The sequence below is a fragment of the Aythya ferina genome, assembly GCF_964211825.1.
Source record: "Aythya ferina genome assembly, chromosome: 21".
NCBI classification, from domain to species: domain Eukaryota; kingdom Metazoa; phylum Chordata; class Aves; order Anseriformes; family Anatidae; genus Aythya; species Aythya ferina.
The window spans coordinates 6,746,713-6,769,469 of NC_140319.1; the positions used below are offsets into that span (position 1 = coordinate 6,746,713).

Consider the following 22,757-nt stretch of genomic DNA (forward strand, 5'->3'; position numbering starts at 1 on the left):
CCCGGTGCCTTAGCATGGCTGTGCCCGCAGCCCCGGGGGGTTATTTAGGCACTGCCCTTAGCCCGGGGGAGCACCCGGTGCCCTCCGCAGCCCCTCGGGGGCGGGGGCACTCCGCGGAGAAGGCTTTTATCAGGTCCTGGGGGCTCGCTTGATGCCCTGGAGCTGTGCCCGTGAGCGCACGGACCCCACAAAGGGGCTCGAGGGGCGGCGGAGCTCGAGAACGAACGGGGATGGGGATGGAGGAGGGGGGGGGCGCTGCGGGAGGTGCGGCGGGGCCGGGCCGGGGCGGAGCGGGGGCGGCCGCGCCTCCGCCCCCCGCCGCGGCGGCTGCGGGCCCGGTGCGGGGGCGAGGGGAGCCGGTGGAAGGAGCCCCCCCACCCACCCCCACCCCCGGGGGGCCGGGGGCCCGGCCATGAGCTCCGCGGCGATCAAACGCGGGTCCCCCCCCCGCAGCTGGCTCAACCTGCGCCGGGCGACGCGTGAGTAACGGGGGGGGGGGCACTGGGACCGGAGGGGGGGGGCGGTGTTACCGGGGGGGCGTTACCGGGGGGGCGCCCCCAGCCCCGGCAGCGCGGTGGCCGCGATCGTGCCCCGGGAGCCTTTTGGGGGGGGGGGGGCGCCCGGCCCCGAGCTCCCGGATCGGGATCGGGGGAGCCGCGATCGTGCCCCCCCCGGGGATCCTCGGCCCCCCCGAGGCCGTCGAGCACCCCCGGTGTCCGCTCACCGGGTCCGAGCCGCAGCAGGTGGCAGAGCTGAGCCCCAGCATGGTGGCAACGGGGGGGGGGAGCTGGGGTTGGAGGGTCCAGCCCCCCACCCGCTGCTCCCCCTGCACCCTAGGGTGGGCTCCGGTGAGCATCAGTCGGTACCGGGCCCGCTGCAGCTGGGCATGGCGCTAGGGGACTGTCGGGACTCTGGAGTTTTCCATCATCCATCCCCTCTCTTCTCCTCGCAGCATCGCTTCGGATACCTGCTAAATACCGCGCTCTCCCTCCCTGGTGTTCACGCTCTCAGCAGCCCGGTCTTTGCCTTGCTCCCCCCCAGACCCTCAGCAGGTAGAGGGGAGGCGCAGGCCCCCTTCTCGCCCAGGACGGGGGCACACCGTGGGTATCAGTCACGCTCCCCTTCCCCGCTACAAAAGTTCAAGTTTAGTTTCAGGAGTGACTTCATGTGAACCACCTGCTGTGTTTTGATGCAAAAGTGCTGTAATCAATAGGAAATTGATGATTTGGCACTTAAAGTATCAGCATGCTAAATACAACAGAATCCATGCTATTTTTTTAATCTAACATACCAGCAATGATTTTCTTTAGTTCTGGCTACCTTTTCTGGCAAAGGGTGCCTGGAAACAGCAGAACTATGCCGAGCATGTGGTACGCGAAGAAGACGGTGTTGATGATGATGAATTTTGGGGCTGGAATTGTCTTAGCCTGGCTGATCTTTCCGTGCATTTTTTTTTTTTTTCCTATTTTAGGGAGAGTTTTGTGCAGTGCAGGTCTCAGCGCCTGTCCTCCTTGCAAAGAAAAGGAGGAAAATGGGACTTGTCTCCTGGTCCGTGCATCTGTGCCTGCCTCGGTGTCAGCGGAGGCTGCCGCAGCCGGCAGCACCAGTGCTGGGGGAGAGCTTGCCAGGGAGGAAACAATGGTGTTTGAACTCGTTCCTCGGGACTGGTGGGTAGAGTCATTGCAATGTTGATGAAGTTCTGCTCTGGGGATTTAACTGGGCGGCATTTTGTGTTGGTGCTGGCAGGATCCGGCCCTGCCGGCCCTTCCCCAAGCAGCGTGGGTCAGGCCCCCAGCCCCGGGCCGGCTCCGTGGGCACGTCCCCTCCGTGGGAGCAGGCGTCGCTTCAGGGCTCTCCCTTCACCCCCGCAGTCCCCAGAGAGGTTTTCCAGGCTCCTGGTACAGCAGACTCTTGCTGCTCTGCATGCTCCCCCCGGGAAGAAGCGGTGGGCTCTGTCCCCCCCAGTTCCACTCAGCAGGCCAAGCACAAAGCTGCCGTGAGGCCGCGGCCCTGCTGGTGGCGGTGGCTCTGCAGACATGGCCAGGGGCTAGAGAAATTCAGCAGCAACCCTCGCCTGTTACTTGGCTGTGCTGCTTTTACCGTCTGTGCCCGGGGCAGTCCCTGCGACACGGGGTGTGCAGCAGCCAGGAAGGCAAGCAGGAATGGGCAGGATGGGCGCTCGGGGCTGGCGTCCATCCCTCATCCCCCTAGGGCACCGCCAGGGCTGGGCTCACAGCAGCCGTGTTCCCTGAGCCCGTTTCTCGTGTTGAGGTCCCCTCCTTTGGGCTCAGCATCACAAACCCGGCGGTGCAGCTGGTCCTGGCCCAATGTGTGCCCCCGGTGGCTGCGGCCCAGCAAGGAGGTGATCAGGCACAAAGTGCTCCTGTGCTGGCCCACAGCTCCTCTCAGTTCTGCTCACTGCAGTTTTGTTCAGCTGCTGCTGCCCTTCCTGCACAGGTATTTTCCATAAACCTTTGTAGGGCTGAATTTATATCCCAAGCTGACAGCGGCTAAACCAACCAAGAGAGGACTTAAAAGCAAAAAAAATTCACAACCTGCATGGATGGGTTTAATTGATGAGGATTTGGCCTCTTTGGAGGCCAAGTCCACATATGGAAAATGCATTTTGATGTAGACAAACCTACAATAGCAGGCCTGGGGCAAGAGGCCAGGAGGGAAGCTCACTGCAAGGGCAGAGCTGCACACCCCAGTGTCCCACAGAGGGGCCGGGGACTGTCCCAGTTTGGTTGGGAAGGGGCTGGGGGGCTCACCTGGGTTTGGCCCCAGCCCCTTCTCCTCCTCACCACCTGCTGGTGCCCCGGTAGGGGAGCTGAGCACCACCACCAGCACCACGGCTCCTGCTGGGGGCGCGAGGGGAAAGGTGCCGTCTGCGCACGCCGCCTGTGGGAGGCTTTAAGCCCAGCGCTTTCCTACTCGCTCAGATTTAGGGGAAAAATTCCATTGTGTGAGCCAGGGGAAAGCTGGAACAAAGCTCAGCCACGATCTTCAGACTTGAATCACAACCAGGTGTCTGAGAGGGAGCGGTGCCGGCAGCTGTGCGGGCTCAGCAGCGCCTGCTCACGGCACCGTCCTTGCCGTGCCCGCCCCGGCGCTGCTGCCATCGGCTCCCCACGAGCCGTGCTGCTCTTCGGGCGATGCCCGGTGTGGCCGAGGTGGCTCTTTCCCGGCCAGCAGGGCCCCGTCGAGCCGCGGCGCTCGCCCCCCGCTTCCCGCAGCATTCCTCCCCCCAGCCCTCCGACGGCACGGCTACCGAACAGCCCCGCTCTTCATGCCGATTATTTTAATCACAAGCGTGTCTTGTCTCCTCAGCCGAATTTCTTTCATAGACGGCGGAAAGTGAAATTTGTGCAATGTCTGTAGGAGGCTGAAGAAAGGGCCTTTGTGCGCCCCGTGCGCGGGGCATTGGGCAGCCTCCAGCAGCACCCTCCGCCACCCCAGAGCTCCCAGCTCACGGGATGAATGCTCTGCTTGTCCGGAGACCGGGACCTGCTCTTAAAGCCGGAGCCGGGCCCCCCCGGCTAGTCCCACCGGTGGCCCCGGCGGGGCAGGCGCCGTGGGCACGGCTCCGTGGGGCCGGCCGAGCCAGCCCCCCCTGGGCACCCGGCAGCGAGGGCAGCAGCGCCGGCCACCCCGGCCCCCGGGCCACGGCCCCAGGATGTTCCTGTACTGGAAGAAGCGGGGTGCGTACGAGCTGGGGGCTCTGCCCCCCGCACTGGCAGGACTGGAGTACGGGGCAGTGGAGCGCTTCTCCTGGAGCTCCAGCCTGGACATCACAGAGGAGCTGGCGGGTAGGTCGCGGGGGCTGGAGGCGTGCGTGGCTGCGGCGATGGGCTTGGTGAAAACCCTCCAAGCCCTGCAGAAAGGGAGAGGAGCCGGTGTGTGCAGGGGACGGCAGGGGAGGCTCCAGCTGGGGCCAGCAGTGGGAATGGGGATGCTGCGGGTGCAGCTGGGGAGCGCCGGGCGAGCTGCCCCTGCACCTGCATGCAGCTGCACCGCTTCCTCCTGGTGCAAATACATCTGAAACTGTGAGTGACTGGTGTGTGCGGTGACCGCCCTGCCTTGCTTGCCTGCCCTGACCATCAGCAGGAGTCACTGGGAGAGCTGGGCGCGATGAACCAGCAGGAGCTGGGGAGAGGAGCTGGTGGCGGCAGGATTCCTTCCCTTTCCCTGGGAGTGCCCGTGGGGACCCAGGCACCCTCCTGCTCCTGCCAAATCCCGGGGGCTCCCTCTATATGCACGTATCAACGAGCTCCTCTATGGCACACCTAAGGGCCTGCTACGTGCCTGAGCTCCTGCTGCTGCGGTCCATGTTTGGATAAAGCCGTGCGTGCTTCAGCCGTGCCGTGGGCAGCGTGTCCCCGCGGGGGGACAGCCGGGGGCTGCCCGTGGGCAGGTTGCTGCGGCTGCGTCCCGGCACTGCGGGCTGCTGTGCCCGTCCTCACGATCTCCGGGAGTTTGGAAAACTTCCCCTCGCTGGCATGAAAGAATTTCTTATTTGTTTCCGTTATTATTCCTGATAGGTCAAGTGAGATGATAATGGTGGCGGGGCGGCGTGAGGAGGGGCTGGAGCAGCCCAGCGGGTGCTGCGGGGCGGCCGCGGGGACAGAGCGCCCATTGTGCTCCCGCGGCGCGGGGCCGGCGCGTGGGCAGCGGGGCCCCACGGCAGCCGCGGGGCTCCCGGCCTCTCCCACGAGCACCGGGCCCGGCCCTGCCCGTGGGTGCCCGCGGGGGTCCCCGTGGGGGTGCCCCTGGGAAGGTTGAACGCGGCCCTCGCCCTGCTGGGTGCTGTGCCCCGTGGGGACCCGGTGCCTGCGTGCACCCCAGCACCTCGCGGGCTCCCCGGAGCCGCTGCAACGGGTCCTGAGATTGGAGCCAGGGGAAGCTGCAGCCTCGTGGGTCTCGGCACAGGGCGGCCACCGGCTCCCCCGCCCCGGCAGGGCAGAAGGCAGCAGCTTTTCCACAGACTAAACCTAACCCGGCCTTGGCCGCGAGCCCGTCCCGCTGGGGCTGGGGCAGAAGCTGTTTTTGTTGGCAGGAGGGATGCGGAGGGATCGGCTGTGGGGAGTGGCGGGGAAGCCCCAGATGAGCTCCTAGGGCCGGGGCCGCTGTGCCCTGCCTGTGCCAAGCCCTGCCACGGCTCCGTGCGTGGGAGCCCCCGGCACAGTCCCCATCCCCATCCCCAGCTCCCTGCAGGAGGGCGCTGGCTTCGGGGCCTGGTGCCCGCCGGTCTGCCGTGAGCCGCCCGGAGTCTGTTATTTTTAAACTATTAGATGCGACGTACAACAAAAGCCTTCAAAATAGGATTTGTCCCAAAGGCCGATTTAACTGTTAGGACTTAAAGCAGCTCATAAGCCCCTTTGGGGGCCGGCGAGCGGCGGATTTAGCGCTCCCAGCGCTGCCCTCGCAGCCGTGGCCCGTGCCTGGCGTGGGAAGCGGGTGCAGGACGATGTCCCGCGCCCCGGCCGGGGCCGTGCTGCTGGGGCCAGCCACACCCCCGGCACCTCGGGGTCCGGTCTGTGCTGCGGCTGCTGCCCGTCAGGAAATAAATCTCCATATTAGGGCAGGTTTGGGGCTTTGGGCCCGTTCCTGAGTTTGCAGCAGTGGGAGTTTGGGGAGAGCAGCGTGCGTCATCGCTGGCAGCGCCTGGCGCCAATGTCCCCATCCCAGGGGCAGCTCCTGGCTGCCCTCTCCTGCCACGGAGCCGTCCCGGGCCAGCCTGGCCCCGTGTTTTGGGGTGCTGTGCACCACTTCTGTGGGTGCCCAGAGCAGCAGTCCCATGCTTTGGGGCTGGACACTGCCAGGGCAGCGCAGGGTGCTCCCTGCCCTTCAGCAGGCACAGTGCTGGGGTTTGGGCACAGGGTTACAGGGGTTAGGGCAGCCAGGGCGTTACCAGAGGCTGCTGCTGCTCATCAGCTCAGGAGATGGTCTGTCCCCAGCTGGGCTGCCAGCTTCCACTCTCTGCCCTGTGCCCAGAAGGCAGGCGCTTGCTGTCAGGGCCCCATCCTCCTGTACGGGTTATGGGGCAGAAGCAGCCTCAGCTGAGCCCCAGCACCTTGCTGAGTTACAGGAGCCGTGTGTGCGGAGTGCAGGGGCAGCAGCACCCCCACAGCGGGACGGGGTGGGCACGGGGCTGTGGGTACAGGTCCCCGTGGTGCCCCCGGTGCTAACCCTGCCTCTCACCCACAGACGAGCGGTGCCCGGCGGATGAGAAGGGGCTGCACTGCCAGCATCCCGACTGCGCCGACAGGAGGAGGGCGGCCAAGGTAGGTCCCGAGCCGGGCAGCGCCGCTTTCCTGCCTCGGCTCTGTGGGCGAGCGGGGGCAGCGGGCACATGAGATTTGGTGCACACGGCTGTGCCCCGCTCCTTTTGGCATTGCCAGGGCAGGCGCAGGCTCCTGCGGTCTCGCCCTGGCTCCCCGGTGCCGGCAGAACCGGTCGGTGGAGCCGGCTGGCCGGCAGCCACGGGGCGCCGAGCAGCCTGCGCTGTGCCGGAGCCGTGAGGCCAGCCCCGGCCGTCCCGTGCTGCCAGGAGCTGCTGTATGGGGCCGTGCTGCCCCCCCTGCCCTGCGCAAGCCCCTTCCCCTGCGTGCTGGTGGTGTGGGGCCGTGGGAATCGCAGCAGCAGCGCCAGCTCGCCAGCCCTCGTGGGAGAGCCCCAGGGAGCGCCGTGCCTGCACCCTGCTGCTCCTGCTCCACCGCTGGCCCCGGTGCAGGAAAAAAGCCCCGGGCGGCTGCTGGGAGCTGGCAGGGAAGGGCAGTGGCTCCTGGCAGCTTTGTGCCCTGCGTGGCCACCCGTGGCGAGAGCGCCGGCCCCTGCTGGGCATGCGTCTCAGCGGTGTCACGGTCCTGCTGCCCCTGGGCACCCGCAGGCTCGTGCACAGCGGGGATTTAACTGCACGGCGGCAGCTTCCCCGTTTCCCCACCTGGTGTAATTTAGGCTAATCTAATTGAGCCCGTCTGTCCTGTTCCCGGTGGGAGCGCACCTCTCGGCAAGCCGGCACAGGCAGCGTGGATGTGCCCGGGAGGGAGGGATCCTCTGCGCAGCTCATGGCTGCCTACCGGGGCTCGGCGTCAGCGCTGCGGGGAGCGGGTGCGGCACCGAGCCCCCTGAGGAGCAGCTGCTCTTGTGCCCTTTGTGCCCGCGTCCGTTTGGCCAAGCAGCAGCGGAGGAGCAGAGGGGATGGGACTGCCCCGGGCTGCGCAGGGCCCCGGGAGTTAAGCAGTGCCCGCGGCTGGAAGTGCCCCATGCCACCTCTCCTAATCTTGTTGATCGCTAATGTAAAGCCGGGGTGGATTTAGGGCCCCTTATCTCTGGCTGCTCGACCTGCTGGCTCGGTCCGGGGCTGTCCTCGCTGCTGGTGCCGCAGCCGCCGCGCCGGCTCCTGGTGAGTGCCAGGGTTCGGTGGGTCGGGGGCTGTGGCTGTGGGGAGGGGGCGCAGTGCTCGGGCCCTACCCCACCGGCACAGTGTGATGCTCGTGGCCTCGGCTGGAAGGGCACCACGGGGAAATTCCTGCGGCAACAAGAGTGACGGCTGTTCGGTCCTGCAGCCCTGGCAGCACCATCGAGGGCTTTTATTCTGAGCAGATGAGCGGGGCTACTCTGCTTACTGACATCAGGCGCTGGCTTTTGAGAGCACTGGGGAGGAAATAACACCGCGGTGACCTTTCAGGCAGTGAGTTTCAGACGGGTTTTGCTCACCAGCTCCTTCAGAGCATGGCTGATCAGGGGCAGCCCCGTGCCGCTAGCCCCCCCAGCATCCCGAGCCCTGCTCCCACGGGAACATGGGCACATCGAGGGCACCGGGAGCCGGGTTGGTGTCCCCTGCTGCGTGACCCCCATGTGGCATTAAGGGGGGACACCCCAGCACCGCCTTGGCCCCCTGCGGCCGGTGCCAGGCGAGGGGTGCGCAGCGCCGGGCACGGGGCTCGCGGTGGTCAGCAGGCGTGTCGTGGCCGTGTTTGCACGGGTGGAGCTGCTGGGTAAACACTCGGGCAGGGACACACGTGGCGCTGGGCTGCGGCCGCTCGCCAGCAGAGCTGGGAGGGAGCCGCCCGGACAGCCCTGCCGCCGGCACCCGGCACACCCGAGGGACAGTGGCACGGGAGGTAGCGTGGGGTGGGGGTCCCAGGCTGGGCGCTGAGCTCGGGTGTTGGGGGCTGGGACGTGTGGGGCTGTGCTTGGGGTGCGGATGTCTGGGCTCAGGCTCTTGGGGCCCTGGGGCTGTCCCTGGGGTGGGTGTGCCTGGAGCTGGGGGGTCAGGGCGGAGAAAAGCACCCAAACCTGGGGGTCTCCTGGCTGCCTCCGGCTGCCCGAGAGATGCTGGGGGGGCCCAGCAGGCTTGGGGCTGGTGCTTGCTCAATCCTGGCCACACGGGATCTCCTGTGCGGGGCTCTGCGGGATGTGCAGAGGGAGAGCAGAGGGGCAACGCGGGGCTGGGGCACGAGGCCGGCACGTCCCAGGGGCCGGGCCGCATCGGCGGGTGCCACGGCGGAGGCTGCCGGGCGGTGGGTGTCGAGCAGGGGCAGGTGGCCCCGGCGGGGAGCGCGCGGGTGTGGGGAGCGCGTCAGCACTGACCTCAGCAGCGCCGGGAGGAAGGAGGGCAGGAAGCGGGGGCGGCTGGAGGTGCTCCGGCGCTTCCTCCGCCGCGCAGGCAGGGCCCGCGCCTCCCGGGATGCTGCCTTGTGCCTGCCTCTGCCGCGGGGCCCCCGCCGGCGGGGAGCGGGGACGTGCCCCCGGCACAGGTTTGCGGCCACCGGCAGCGCCGCGGCCTCTGGTGCGGGGCCAGCCGGAGCCCCCAGCGAGGGGTCACGGGCCGTGCACCGCCTTCGGGGCTGGCCAGGGGTTTAAAAATAAATGCCTGTGAATGCCCGGCTGAGGCTGAGGCCGCGTGCACAATCGGAGGAAATGCATCGGCTTGCAAGCATTGTTTTGCTGCAGACACTTGCTTCCTTCGTCCTGCCGTGGGGACACTGATCCTGCAAACACAAAGGGGCTCTGGAGCGGCCCCACAGCCTCCCCGGGAGCCCGGCAGGGCCCTGGCGAGCCCTCAGCCCAACCAGGGGCACCGGCAGCGTGCGGTGGCTCTGGGGAGGCTCGGGGACACGAGGCACAGGTGGCTGTCCCCTGGTCCCCTCCCTGTCACCATGGCCAGGCATCATGCAGCCTCCCTGCCACAGCCCCGTGGCTCTCGGGGGTCCCCACACGGTGCAGCAGAGCTGGGCTGGGGGCTCCGTGCTGCGAGGCAGCACCAGCAGCCTCGTGGCTGTCCCCTGCTCTCCCTGCCCTCCCCGTCCCCTGCCTTAATGCTGCCCCTGAGCCACGAGAGGCTCCGAGCAGAGCAGAGCTCAGCCTGGGATGGGGGTCCTGCTGCCCGGCCCCCCGCCCCAGCCCAGGGCTGTGCCCCGCAGGTATGCCACCACGCCGAGTGCCAGCAGCTGAACCACAGCAGCCCCCTCAGCCTGTGTGAGGTCTGCGACGGCCGCCTCCACGGCACCATGCACTTCGATGGGCACATCCGCTTCGATTTGCCCCCGCAAGGTGAGCCGGGCTGGACACGGCCCCAGATCCCTCAGTGGGACCCACAGTGGGACCAATGTGGGGCTGGTGGACCCCGCGTGGGGCTGGGGGGTCGCGGCACAGCTCAGCCCCACGCCCGTGCGCAGGCTCCATCCTGGCCCGCAACGTGTCCACCCGCTCGTGTCCCCCACGCACCAGCCCTGCCTCCGACGTGGAGGAAGACGATGAGGGACCGGCGGACGGCAGGGGGTGAGCCGTGGCCGAGCCCCTGCTCGGGGCAGCTCGGGGCAGGGTGGGTGCCCCTGTGGTGCCCGGACCCTGCTTGTCCCCAGCCTGCGGGGCGCCCCGGTCACCCTGCCCACGCTGTGCCCGCAGGGACAGGAGGAGCTCGGCGCTGAAGCTGCCCAAGAAGAAGGCTCGGCGCAGACACACGGATGTAAGGCACCATCCCGCTCCCCGTGCGCTCAGGGGCTGTGCTGCGGCCCCATTTGGGAGCCCAGCACTGGGCCCTTGGTGAGCAGCTCATCCCCCGCAGGACCCCAGCAAGGAGTGCTTCACCCTGAAGTTCGACCTGAACGTCGACATCGAGGCGGAGATCGTGCCGGCCATGAAGAAGAAGTCCCTGGGGTGAGTCCACCCCCACCACCCGGGTACGGCCCTGCTGCAGGGGCCCCGCGGGACCCACGGGGCTGGTGTCCCCGCAGGGAGGTGCTGCTGCCGGTCTTTGAGAGGAAGGCGATCGAGCAGAGCAAGGTGGACATCTACCTGGACCAGTCCAACACGCCGCTCTCCCTCCACTTCGAGGCGTACCGCTTCGGGGGGCACTACCTGCGGGTCAAAGGTGAGGAGGGGGCTGCGGGGGGGCCAGGCCCTTGCACCACGGGGCTGGGGGCTCTGACGGCTCTGCGCTTCCACAGCCAAGCCCGGGGATGAGCTGAAGGTGGAGCAGGCGGCGCGCGATGCCCGGTCGGCCAGCCTGCCCATCCTGCGCCCCGCCGGCACCGCCGCGCTCTTCGGGACGGCGCTGGAGCTGGGGCCGGGCCGCCGGGAGGGTGCTGAGGTCCTGGTGAGTACTGGTGGTGGCCCTGGGGGGCTTGGGGATGGGGTCTCCCATAGCCCTCCGTGCCCCCACGTGTCCGGTCTCCTGTATGGCCTCGTGTTTCCCCCTGGAGCCCCGTGCTCAGCTCCCAGCCGTGCTGAGCCAGCAGTGCCGTGCCGTGCCACACCGCAGCGCCTGCGCCAGGCGTGGCAGCTCAGCTGGTGGCCCCGCGGCCGTGCCACGTACAGGCTGGTACCAGGGCAAAGCAAACGGGCAGCTCCACGCCCCAGGGCCCCGCGGGGAGGCCCTGAGCTTCCACGCCGACCCCAGGGCTTGCCCTGGCTGCGGTCCCAGCTGGGACGTGGCCGCCGTCCCTCCTCGCCATGGCGCCTGGCAGCTGCTGTGTGCAGCCTCGGTCCTGCCCCATGGACCCTGGCCCCAGATAAGGCGTGGGGCCGGGCTCAGCACCACTCCCCGTGGGCACAGGTGCCACCTTCACAGGGCCACGCAGCTCCCGCTCCTGGGGGATGTGGCCCCGGGGTACCCAGCAGGGGAATTGTGGCTGTCACCCCCGTGCCAGAGGCTCCTGAAGGCAGCGCCCTGGCTGTGTGGCCGGGGCTGGTGGCCGCCCGCATCCAGCACTACAATGCCTGGCAGCGGGACCAGCGCTCCCCTGCTGGGGCAAGGGGGCCGGTGGGCGCGGGGCAGCCCCCACGGTGGTGTCAGCCCCAGCCAGGCCCCCGAGGGCAGGCAGGAGCCGAGCTGAGCCAGGGCAGCAGGGCTGGCATGACCCGGGATGCTGGGGAGCAGCACGGCACGGTGAGCTGCGGGGCCACGCGTGGAGCACAGTGGGGTAGGTCCCCCAGGGCTCACCTGGGCACACGGCAATGCCTGTCCCTGCCTGGGGGCTGTGGGGCTCCCTGTGCCACCCGCTGCCCTCCTGGGGGGGACGTGGCAGGGAGCAGGGATGTGCCGAGTCCCGTGGGCAGGCGGGGAGCCGCAGCCCGGCCGCCCTTTGTGCCGGGGGGCAAGGAGAGGGCAGCGGCCACGTCCCCGCGTGGCCTTGGCGCAGGGATGCGGGGATGTGTGAGCGGGGCTGCGCCGTGGTGCCCGGGCAGGCGGGCGCTGCCTGGCTGCGACCCAGCTCCTGCGGCGGGCTGGGGGTCTTTGATCTTTGCCAGCGAATTGTTTGGGTCTGTTTAGCTTATCTGGCGAGGAGGGAAATTAGGTTTTCTGTGCTGGCCCCACCTCCTTTTGTTCGGAGGAGCCCGGCCAGAGCCTGCCCGACTTCACAGTTCAAGTTCAGAGCAGCACGCCTGGGCGGGCGGCGCGGGGCTCGGGGCGCTCGGCCCCCACGGGATGCGCTGAGCCGCGGCGCCCCGCTCTGCTGGGGCCAGGAGCGGCCCTGGGGGCCCTCGGGCAGCCGGGATGCAGGTACGCAGGTCAGTGCGGGCGCCGGCAGAGCGGGCTGGTGGCCCACGGAGGGCACAGCTCTGCGCGCCCCGGCACGGCACGGGTGGGGGGACCCGGGGGCCGGAGCTTGCCACGGGCACGGCGCCGTCTGCACGCAAGGCTGGCCTCGCTGCTGGGCTGCGTTGTGCTGGGGTCTCTGCCCCGCCACCATCCCCACCCCGGGCCCGTCCCAGCGGCACGGCCCCAGGCAGGCGAGGAGGAGAGCAGGGCCAGGACGCGGCCCCCTGGGGATGGCCCCACATCGTGGAGACGCCCTGGGGACACTGCCGGCTGTCCCCACACAGGCTCCGGGCAGGCGGAGGAAGAACATGACGGAGTTCCTGGGGGACGCCAGCATCCCTGGCCCCGAGCTGTCCCCGCACGGCAGCGGCTCCCTGCCCACCAATGGCACCGACACCTGGAAGAACCGTGCCGCCAGCCGCTTCAGCGGCTTCTTCAGCTCCGGCGCTGGCACCGGCCCCTTCGGGCGGGTAGGTGGATATGTGGGGAGGGGGCGTGGGGGCGGTGAGGCTGCAGCCCCACTGGGGCGGTGGGACGAGGTCATCTGTGGTCACGGCCCAGCTCCGTGGGCAGCGCGGGGAGGGCCGTGCCTCGTCCCCTCCGCCCCTGGCACACTGGCTCCTTGCTTCCTGGGCAGGAGGTGGATAAGATGGAGCAGCTGGAGAGCAAGCTGCACACCTACAGCAGCTTCGGGCTGCCCAAGCTGCCCCCGCAGCTCCGCTTCGACCAAGACTCCTGGGAGGAGGACGGGGATGACAGCAGCCTGGCGCTGGAGGACAGCTGGCAGCAAATCATCGAGGGCACGGAGGTAGGGCCGGGGGGTTCCAGGGGTGTCCCCGCTCCCCATCTGGCACAGCACTAACGCTCAGCCCCCGCAGGCCCTGACGCGCCGGCAGTGCCACCAGCAGGAAGCCATCTGGGAGCTGCTGCACACCGAGGCCACCTACATCCGCAAGCTCAAAGTCATCACCGACGTGAGTGCCCTTGCCGCCCGCCGGGGACGCCCGGCCACGGGTGCCCTGTGCCGCAGCGGCTCGCCCCCAACGGGGTTCCTGCTCTGTCCCCACAGCTCTTCCTCTGCTGCCTGCTGAACCTGCAGGAGTCGGGGCTGCTGTGCGAGGTGAGCGGTGCCGCGGCGGGACGGGGATGTGCAGGGTCTGGGAACGGCACGGTATCGCTGCGGGTGGTCTCGGGAGCAGCACGTGGCAGGGGTGCATGGGGTTGGGACCCAGACCCATGGTGCTGGGCTTTGTGCAGCTCCCCACCTACCCCGCAGGTGGATGCGGAGCGACTCTTCGGCAACATCAGGGAGATCATCCAGCTGCACCGCAGCCTGTGGAGCAGCGTCATGGCCCCGGTGCTGGACAAGGCCCGCCGGACCAAGGCGCTGCTCGACCCCGTGGACTTCCTCAAGGGCTTCAAGGCGGTGAGAGGGGAGCCCGTGCCGTGCCGGGGGGCTGCGCCGTGCCGTGCCGTGCCCGGCGGTGACACCTCTGTGCTGCCCGCAGTTCGGCTCGCTCTTCAAACCCTACATCCAGTACTGCATGGAGGAGGAGGGCTGCATGGAGTACATGCGAACGCTGCTGCGGGACAGCGAGCTCTTCCGCGCCTACGTGACGGTAAGGGGGGAGCAGCACGGGGTGGAGGGCCGGGGCCGGGGCCAGGGCTGACACCTGCACGCCGCAGTGGGCCGAGAAGCACAAGCAGTGCAGCCGCCTGAAGCTCAGCGACATGCTGGTGAAGCCACACCAGCGCCTCACCAAGTACCCGCTGCTCCTCAAGTCCGTGCTGAAGAAGACGGACGACCCGCGCACCCGTGACGCCATCCTCACCATGGTACGGGGCACGGCGTGGGGATTTGGGCAGGTGGGCTCGGAGCGGGGCAGCCCCCAGCCCCCTCACGCCTGCTGCCCACGCTGCAGATCGGCTCCGTGGAGCACTTCATCAACCACGTCAACTCACGGATGCGGCAGCGTCAGGAGCAGCAGCGCCTGGCTGCCATCCTCGGCCGCATCGATGCCTACGAGGTGGTGGAGGGCAGCACGGATGAGGTGGACAAGGTAGGCTGGGAGTGCCTGAGCTGCTGTCTCGTGCCCCCCGGGCTGTGCCCTGCCCCTTGCTGATGCCAGCGGCTCCCCGCAGCTGCTGAAGGAGTTCCTGCGGCTGGACCTGACGGCCCCCATGCCCGGCACCTCCCCGGATGACACCCGGCAGCTCCTCCTTGAGGGCAGCCTGAAGATGCGGGAAGGTAAAGACAGCAAGGTGAGGACCACGGGGGGACGGGGAGCTCGCCCCCCGTGCGCTGGCCAGCACCCACCGTCTTGCTCTTGCCCCCAGATGGATGTCTACTGCTTCCTCTTCACCGACCTCTTCCTCATCACCAAGCCTGTCAAGAAGGCTGAGCGCACCAAGGTGGTCCGGCAGCCCTTGCTGGTGGACAAGGTCGTGTGTCGGGAGCTGAAGGACCCAGGTGAGCAGCCCTGGTGGGGACGGGGCACTGGGGCAGCTGGCCCCCAGCCCAGGGAGGTGCCAGGAGCCCTGGCCAGCCCCACGGTGCAGCTCACGGCCCCCCCTGCCCGCAGGCTCCTTCCTCCTCATCTACCTGAATGAATTTGGGAGCGCTGTGGCCGCCTACACCTTCCAGGCCAGTGGGCAGTCGCTGTGCCGCAGCTGGGTCGAGGCGCTGCACAACGCACAGGTGAGGGGTGCCGAGGGTGAGGGGGGCGCGGGGGTCCCGTACCTGCTGCCCCCTGACACCTCCCCTTCCCCAGAACCTGCTGCAGCGGCTACGGCTGCAGGAGCTGCAGCGTGGGCAGTGCCAGCGCCTGCAGGAAGAGGAAGAGGAGGAGGAGGAGGAGGAAGATGGCGAGAGCAGCACCTCGGCCGCCAGCTCGCCCACTGTCCTGCGCCGCAGCAGCACCAGCCTGGACTCCCAGCAGTGGTACGGAGTGGGACGGGGGCTCTGCATTCCCCCCGGGCACAGCGCCGCCCCCTCCTCACCTTCCCCAATTTTGCAGCCCCTCGGACGGCTCCACTGAGACCATGGTGATGGATGGTGGTGACGAGCTCTCCTCCCCGGACTCGGACGTGGGGCCGTTCGGCTCACCGTCAGACAGCACCTCCGTGAGCACCGGCACCTCCGTGAGCACCGGCACCTCCGGCAGCACCTTGACGAGGGAGCTGCCCACGGACACCCTGCCCCTGCCCCAGGGCCTGGCCTCCCAGCCCGGCAGCTGCCGCTCGGCATCCATCGACAGCGCTTACGGCACGCTCTCGCCCGCCTCGCCGCGGGACTTCGCGCGGCAGCAGGATGTGGTGGCCGAGGAGGAGCGGGATATCCCAGCCCCGCGGCCGCCCTCGCCCCGGCTGCGCCGCCGGACGCCCGTGCAGCTCCTGCCCTGCAAGGCCCAGGTGCTCAAGTCCAAGTCGGAGGCCAGCCTCCTGCAGCTGCTGGCCGGCCCCCCGGCCCCGCTCAGCCAGAGCCGGAGCCTCTCCGACCTCTGTGCGGCTCCCCCCAGCCCCCCGCTCCCCCAGCGGACTGGATGTGCCCCGGGGCACCCGGCCGCCCCCAGCGCCGACAGCAGCAGCGGTGACTCCACGTCTGAGCTCTCGGAGCCGGAGGAACATGCGGAGACCCCAGGGCCCGCCCCGGGCCAGCCCAGCCGTGCCCCGCAGCCCACCGCCCGCCGCACCCTCTCGGACCCGCCGTCGGCACAGCACCGCAAGCTGACGCTGGCCCAGCTCTACCGGATCCGGACCACCTTGCTCCTCAACTCCACGCTGACGGCCTCGTACGTGCAGCCCCTTCCCCTCCGCTCGCCGTGCGCCCCGGCCCCGTGCTAACGGTGCTTCTCCCTCTCTGTGCCTTGCAGGGAGGTCTGAGAGCTGCCAGGGCGGTGAGGATGAGGATGGACGCGCGGCCGCTCCGAGGAGCTCCTCCTGCTTCTAACCATAGCGTAACGCCAGGGCCGGGTAGAGCGAGTGCCCGCCAGCTTGTGCCGGGATGTCACGCGAGCATGTGTGGGGACATGGAGCGGCCCCCTCTGGGAGGACACGTCCCGGGCAGGGCGGCACCGGGCTGCCCATTTCTACGGCCGTGTGGGGCCGGACACGACGCACGGCTCAGGCTGAGCCCTCGCCCACGGAGCACCGGGGCCGGGCGGTGGGGCAGAGCAGGGCTGCGCCCAGGAAGGCTGCGGGCTGGGGCGGCTCCGCGCGGGGAGGAGGGATCGCGATGTTGGCAGCGGTGAGCGGAGAAGGTGCGGGAGGGCCGTGGCGGGGGCGGCACGGAGCCGCCGGCGCGCGGGGCGGGAGGCCGGGGGTGGTGGCAGGAGGGGACGGAGCGGGGCTGGGGCAGGCGGTGGCCACAGGGTCTGGTCGGGGCAGTTTGGAAGGAGGCAGCGGCTGTGGGTGGCCAAAAGCAGTGTGAGGAGCGAGGAGCCTCGGTGGCACGGGCTGAGGTGGCGGAGGCCGAGCGCTGGGTGCCGTCCCGTGCCAGGCTGTGGTCCGTGGCCCCGTGGGGAGTTGCTGCCCACGGACATGGCCCACGCCGGAGCAGGGCACCCTCATGGAGCGTGTATTTATTCAGCTTCGGGCTGTCCCCGCAGCAGCACTGCCTGCTGGGGCAGGGAGGTGACAGTGGCTGTGCCGTGGGCACACACTGGCCAAGGCCCTTGTGCTGGCTGCAGCGCGGTCCTGGTGGGTGGGGGCCGTGCCGTGGCCGCCCCTCCTGCCATTGCGGTCCGGCCGAGCAATAAACCTAGCTGTGTGCACGCTTGTGCCTGCCTCGCCTCTCCTTCGGGGCACCCGGGGCAGCCCCCGGGCGCTGTGGGGATGGGGGGGGGACAGGTGTGGGGCACAGCCTGGGGCGGACACCTCGGTGAGGCTCACGGAGGCAGCTCCAGCCTCGTCACCCAGGGTGTGGGTTAGGGACTGGGGGCATCAGCTCTGCCTGGCAAAGCTGGGAGTCCCGTGCATCCCCCCCGGCCCGTGGTGGGGCCGTGCCAGCGGTGGGGGGGGGGGGGGGGAATGGGAGGGGCGCGGCGGGCGGGCGCAGGTCCCTCCTGCGCGGCACTCCCGTCATGTGGTTTTGCACCCTCTGGACTCATTTCCAAAAAAGCATTTCCTCCTGCTGCGACGGAGTGTAAAAGCCTGCCTGGGGAGGGCTGGCACTCATTCACCACGCGTCGCGCGGCGGCGATGGGGCGCCGGGGCACCCTGCCCTCGCGCTGAGCCTCCCCGGCGCTGGGGACCCCGCGCTCCGCTGCGCCCACCGCCGCCGCCACCCGGCATGACCCAGCCACATCGGCTTCAAGGATGAAGCGCCACTGCCCAGGGGCAGCTTCGGTGAGTGTGGTGGGGCTGGGGTCACCGCACCGGGCTGGGAGTGGCCCTGGTGTGACCAGGCTGTGGCTGTGGGTGGCATGGCCACAGCAGGCAAGGTCACGGGGACAGTGGGCACGGCACAGCCCCAGGGACTATGGGCACAGCGTGGTGATGGGAACCACGGGTATGGCACAGCCACGGGACTGCAGACACGGCCACGGGGACGGCAGACACAGCCCAGTCACAGGGACTGTGGCACAGCTCAGCCTTGGGGACTGCAGCCGTAGCCACCGCGATGATGGGCGTGATGTGGCCGTGGGCCTGCGGGCAGGGCACAGCCCCGGGACCAGCGACAGGCTGCGCCGCGAGCCCGCGGGCACCCAGCGGGGATGCCGGCTGTGGCCCTGCACTTGGTGATAGCCGTGACACCAGGGTGGCCGACAGAACTCGGTGGCTGGGTGCTCCTGTGCCCACACAGCCTGCAGCCGGAGCCGCGTTACGGGTAGGGGTGGCGCTTGCGCGGCACAGGAAGCGGTGGCCCCGCAGGGTAACCGGCAGCAGGCAGCGGTGGTGCGGGCAGCTCCCTTCCCGCGGGGCACCCCCTGCCTGGCGCTGAGGCCCCTGCCCCAGAGGTGCCCAGGAAGGGGCAGTGCCCTCGTGTGCCGTGCCGGCAGGGCCCCGCTGCTCGTGCCTCGGTGGGGCCGTGCCGCTGACTCAGACGTGCCGCCGGCTGCCAGGCCAGCTCGTTGCCGTGTGGCCGCCCAGATCTGATCGCGGCGCTATGCAAATGGGGCAGCCCGTGCACGGTTTCCAGTCCACCAGTGGCGGTTTAATAGAAAATGATTCAGTCCCTGTAATCGGGGCGATCTCGGCTGGGAAATCCAGTCCCTGGTGTGGAATCCCCTGGCTGGCCGCCCGCCGCGGCTGGGCACGCAGTGCCTGCCCCACGGACCCCACCCCCTGCCCACCGCGCTGCCGGCAGCGGAGCCAGTGCGGACACCCCCTGCGCGGCCCACGCGGGGGCTCCCCTGTGTGCAGCACCCAGCACCCCAGACGGGGCGGCGGGGGAGTGGTGACCTAGTTTGGGACGCACGTACAAAGCACGATAGCATCGGGGGAGAGCATGAGCTGGGCATGGTTTCCTCTCAGGGAGGAAATCGCCTCATCTGTGAGGAAGATAAAGCAGAGGAAAGTAAAGGGAGGCAGCATTAACCCTCACGCGCCCAGCCCCTGCAGGCAGCGTGGGGCTGAGTCCCGGCCTGGGCTGGCTGAAGGCGTCCCTGGCTGGGTGCCCGTGGGCAGCAGCACCGGGTCTGCCCACGCACCGGCCGCCCTCCCCAAACCCATCCAGGGTGGCCCCCGCGCCCCCACAGCGTGTGCCCTGCAGCCCAGGCAGGAAGCCGCTTACTCAGGTACCGAGGGGAAAGCACGGCACGGGGGCTGCCGCGGGGCATTCCCAGCCCTGTGCCTCACACCCGCGCAGCCCTGGGGCACGGGGCCACCTCCCCGGCCGTCCTGCCCTGCTGCCGGTGCGGGGCCTGGCAGGGGCAGCAGCACCCACCCGCCTCGCGCTGCGCTTGGCTCGGGCTCGGGTGGTCAAACCTCGGTGCCAGTCCCTGCAGCGTGGCTGGAGGCACGGTAAGCACGACAGCCCGGCACGGCTGCACGGCTCCCTGGGGCGCCCACCCCGTGCCCGGGTGCCGGCTGCCTGCAGCCCTGCCCATTCCCTGCCTGCAGGTTGTCCTGGCAGCGCTGTGGCTGCTGGCAAGCGGGTTGCTGCCCCTGGGCTGCCAGGACTGCGCCGCGTTACGGGGGCAGCAGGGCCCAGCGCGGCTGCTCGCCCGCCCACGGAGGCTCGCAGCAAAGCTCCCCTGTCCCCCCGGGATGAACTGGGTCGATGCGGTTCATCGGTGCTGTCCCCAGTGTCCAGCAGGTGAGAGATGCGCTGCGGGCACGGCACGGTACGCCAGGCGTCGTGGCACGGCTCTGCCGGGGCGTGCGGTAGTGGCCGTGCTACTTGTCACCCTGCTGCCTGCACAGGGACGTACCTGAAGACCCCCTGCTCGATTCATCTCAATGACAGCCGCTGTGATGCCTGTTCTGACGGCACCTACCTCTCCCAGCCCAACACCCGCAGCGAGTGCCACGTTTGCTACGAGTGCGACCACCACGGTGAGCTGGCAGTGCCCCACGCCGCGCTGTGCCGTGCCGTGCCGTGCCACCCTGCTCACCCCCACACCCGCAGCTTTCCAGACCGTGCTGACCAACTGCTCGGCCACCAGCAACGTCGTCTGCGGCTGCGAGCCTGGCCACTTCCGCAGCTGCCTGAACCAGCACTGCAGCGAATTCACCTGCATCAAGTGCCAGCTCTGCCCGGGGAGGCAGATCCAGCGGCCCTGTGAGTGCCGTCACCCAGTCCTCGGGGTGCCACCCTGTGGGCCCAGCGCAGTCCTGACGTGTGCCCTCTCCCCAGGCTCGGACACGCAGGACACGCTGTGCGGCAGCTGCAAGCCCAACTTCTACGCCAAGGGCAGCGAGTGCCGGCCGTGCCAAACGTAAGCAGCTCCCCGGGAGGGGTTGCGTGGCCGGTGGTGCGGCGCGGTGCCCACGCTCCCTCTCCTTGCAGGAACACCCAGGAGCCGTGCGGCGAGGAGTGCCAGCAGGCGTGCGGAGGCAGCGCCCGAGGTGCGTGGGGCGGCGGGGCTGGGGGCGCCAGGGCAGCGGGGTGGGCACGGCTCTGTGGGACACCGCGTTGCTCCCTTGCAGGCTCGGGGCTGCAGTACCTCCTGCTGGCCCTGACTGTGCCCCTCTTCATGGGCGCCTTCGTCATCTACAAGAGGAGGTGGCTCCAGCACAGGGCCCTGGCGGGCAGCCCCCTCCTCACCGTCCCACCCCAGGGCTGCCCCAGCCCCACGGCCCGCACGTTCTCCCCCACCCAGGAGGCTGTAGCGATGGAGACAACGCCGTGCCAGGTCAGTGCCTGTGGCAGGGTGTCTGCAGGGGGGTTACCAGCCATGGCAGGTCGGTCCTCATCGGACCAGGTCGTGTCCCCCTAAACAGGTCTGTGATCACGGCCCCAGCATGGCAAGGAAGAGCCCCGAGTCCTGGGCCTTGAACAAGTGCCCCAGCAGAGCAGCACCGCTGGATGGTGGCGTGGAGCCCTCAGCGCCCCAGGAGCCCGGCACCGCGCGGGGCCCCGACTCGCGCCCCCGCAGCCCCCAGCGCTGCGCCCTGCTGCAGGGCAGCCAGCTCTACGCCGTCATCAACGCGGTGCCGGTGCGGCGCTGGAAGGAGTTCATGCGGGTGCTGGAGCTGCGGGACACAGAGATCGAGCTGGTGGAGATGGAGGTGTCCCACTTCCGCGACCAGCAGTACGAGATGCTGAAGCGCTGGTGCCAGCAGACCAGTGCCACGCTCGACCGCATCTTCGCCGCCCTGGAGCACATGGAGCTGGCGGGCTGTGCCGAGGCGCTGCGCCAGAGCCTGTCGGTGGGACCCTGACCCCACGGCCCCAGCCTGGCAAGGCAGCACCACCGGCTGCCCCAGGGCCCCCTCCTGGGCTGCACTGTGACCCCGTGGGCCCAGGGACAGACGCGTCCCAGAAAAGCAGGGTCCCTACGGGACCACCCTGCCCCGGTGCCGTGGGGTGCCGTACCCCTAAGTATTGTTACTTAAGCCATGTAGACATTTTATGTCAGTTATCCAGACTGTGGGCTCAAGGCTGCAGGAGCAGGACGGAGCTCCCCTCCCCTCCCCAACCACCCCAGCCCCCCTATTTATGTCCTCCTGCCCCGGGGGCTGCGTTGGACACTGCCCCCGGCTCGCAGGCTGCCCGGCCGGGCTCCTGGGCGCGTGCCGCTCGCGGGACGAGCGGGTGCCGAGCCCGCTGCCAACCCATGGGATAGTTCTCAAGTCCGCCTGGCAGGTACACTCAGGTGGGCCTGCCCCCACCCCAATAAAGTGGCATGTTCTCCATCCCCTGGCACCTGGCCCTTTTTCCTGGGGCTGCTGCTGGCCTCTCAGCACCGCAACGGGGGGCTCCAGGTGCCTGGGGCACTGCGGGTGCTGGCACCACGGGCGGCACAGCGCAGCCCCACGGGAGGAGGGCAGCAGGGACCAGGCGGTGAGGGCAGCCCCAGGAAAGCGCGGGGCACTGCAGGAGGGGATTTAACGTTTTAATCGCCGAAACGCGGAGGGTCCGGGGCAGACGTTGAGCTGCAAGTCTCCCTCTGGCGGCTCCAGAGCTGGGAGGGGAAGGAGCGGAGCCGGCAGCCCAAGGGAGCTGCAGCAGCCGCCCGGGCAGCCTGGCTGCCCGGGGCCACGGAGCTCGCTCTGCGAAGAGCAGCGTGCGCAGGGTGGCAGCAGGAGGGTGGCAGCGGGACGGGGCTACGGGCGCCCGGGGCAGTGGCAGCGGGCGCTCCTCCGGGACAGGCGAGGCGGGAGCGCCAGGGCCGTTGGCGGCGGGAGGAGGGTGCCGGGGCACGGCACGGCTGCTGCAGGGCCCGCGGGGGCCCCGCCGGCCTCCTCCCGCCACGAAGAGCCATGTGCAGCACGCGGGGGAGCTACGCTGCTGCGGGGACTGGGGCTAGTGCTTCGCTATATCCCCCTTCTTGAGGATGATCTGCCGCTGCCAGGGCGCCAGCTTTGTCTCATCGTACCCAAGAGTCCTTAGCTTTTCTGACTGCTCCTTCTCCTTCTCCTCCTCCTCTCGCTTCAGCTTCTCTTGCTCTTTCCTGCTCGGCAGCAGAGGGGACGGGGTGCTGTGGGTCACTGAGCCCAGCCGCGCGCCCACCCCCCTGCCAGGGAAGGGGACAGACGGCACTCACCGTTTCTGCTCCCTGTGAACACAAGGGGACAAGGTGCCGTTAGCGTGGGCTGGGGGCACCTGGCCAGCACAGGCAGCCCCCAGCCCACCCTGCTCACCTCTCCTCCTCCAGCTTCTTGCGCAGGATGTCCCTCCTCCAGGCCGGCATGCTGGCCAGGCGCGCCTCCTCCTCCTTCTCCTGCAACAAACAGCCGCGTTACGGACAGCCATGGGAGCGCAGGGCCTGGGGTGGCCGGCCGGGCTCCACTGGGGAAGCGAAGGATGGACAAAGGCTCCTGGAAAGCAGCCCCCCCATGGGCCAGGACCGACCCAGCCCCGTGGATATCACCCCCTGGACCCACATCCCAACAGCCACAGGGAGCACAAGCGTGGGGGCAGCCGGCAGGAGTGAGGCGCGCCCCCGGCACCGCACAACGCGGCACGGCACGGTGCTGACGGTGCTGCCATGGGCATGGTGCCGGGCAGAGCCCTGCGGTGACGGGTCCTGCCACCCCCGGCCCCTCACTGCCCGCGTTATCCCGGTGCGGGGAGCACACGCGGCCAAGGAGCGTGCGGAGC

The 22,757-nt window shown here is 69.3% G+C and overlaps 2 protein-coding genes across 2 annotated transcripts; both read left to right on the top strand.

The window, feature by feature from the left end:
- The first annotated feature begins 330 nt into the window (after positions 1-330).
- PLEKHG5 (pleckstrin homology and RhoGEF domain containing G5) lies at positions 331-16,062 on the top strand. Its single transcript, XM_084494804.1, has 22 exons — positions 331-479; positions 6,208-6,284; positions 9,429-9,558; positions 9,684-9,786; positions 9,913-9,973; positions 10,073-10,164; positions 10,242-10,378; positions 10,455-10,603; positions 12,334-12,519; positions 12,687-12,857; positions 12,928-13,023; positions 13,119-13,169; positions 13,326-13,475; positions 13,558-13,668; positions 13,736-13,885; positions 13,972-14,109; positions 14,192-14,311; positions 14,387-14,519; positions 14,632-14,747; positions 14,821-14,990; positions 15,067-15,840; positions 15,922-16,062. The coding sequence occupies exons 1-22, from the start codon at positions 413-415 to the stop codon at positions 15,929-15,931; spliced, it is 3,192 nt and encodes a 1,063-aa protein (XP_084350930.1). The 5' UTR covers positions 331-412; the 3' UTR covers positions 15,932-16,062.
- Positions 16,063-17,255: 1,193 nt separating this feature from the next.
- On the top strand, positions 17,256-21,349 carry TNFRSF25 (TNF receptor superfamily member 25). The gene is made up of 8 exons (XM_084495076.1): positions 17,256-17,395; positions 19,112-19,307; positions 19,415-19,546; positions 19,620-19,772; positions 19,848-19,929; positions 20,001-20,059; positions 20,141-20,346; positions 20,435-21,349. The coding sequence occupies exons 1-8, from the start codon at positions 17,366-17,368 to the stop codon at positions 20,873-20,875; spliced, it is 1,299 nt and encodes a 432-aa protein (XP_084351202.1). The 5' UTR covers positions 17,256-17,365; the 3' UTR covers positions 20,876-21,349.
- Positions 21,350-22,757: the final 1,408 nt, after the last annotated feature.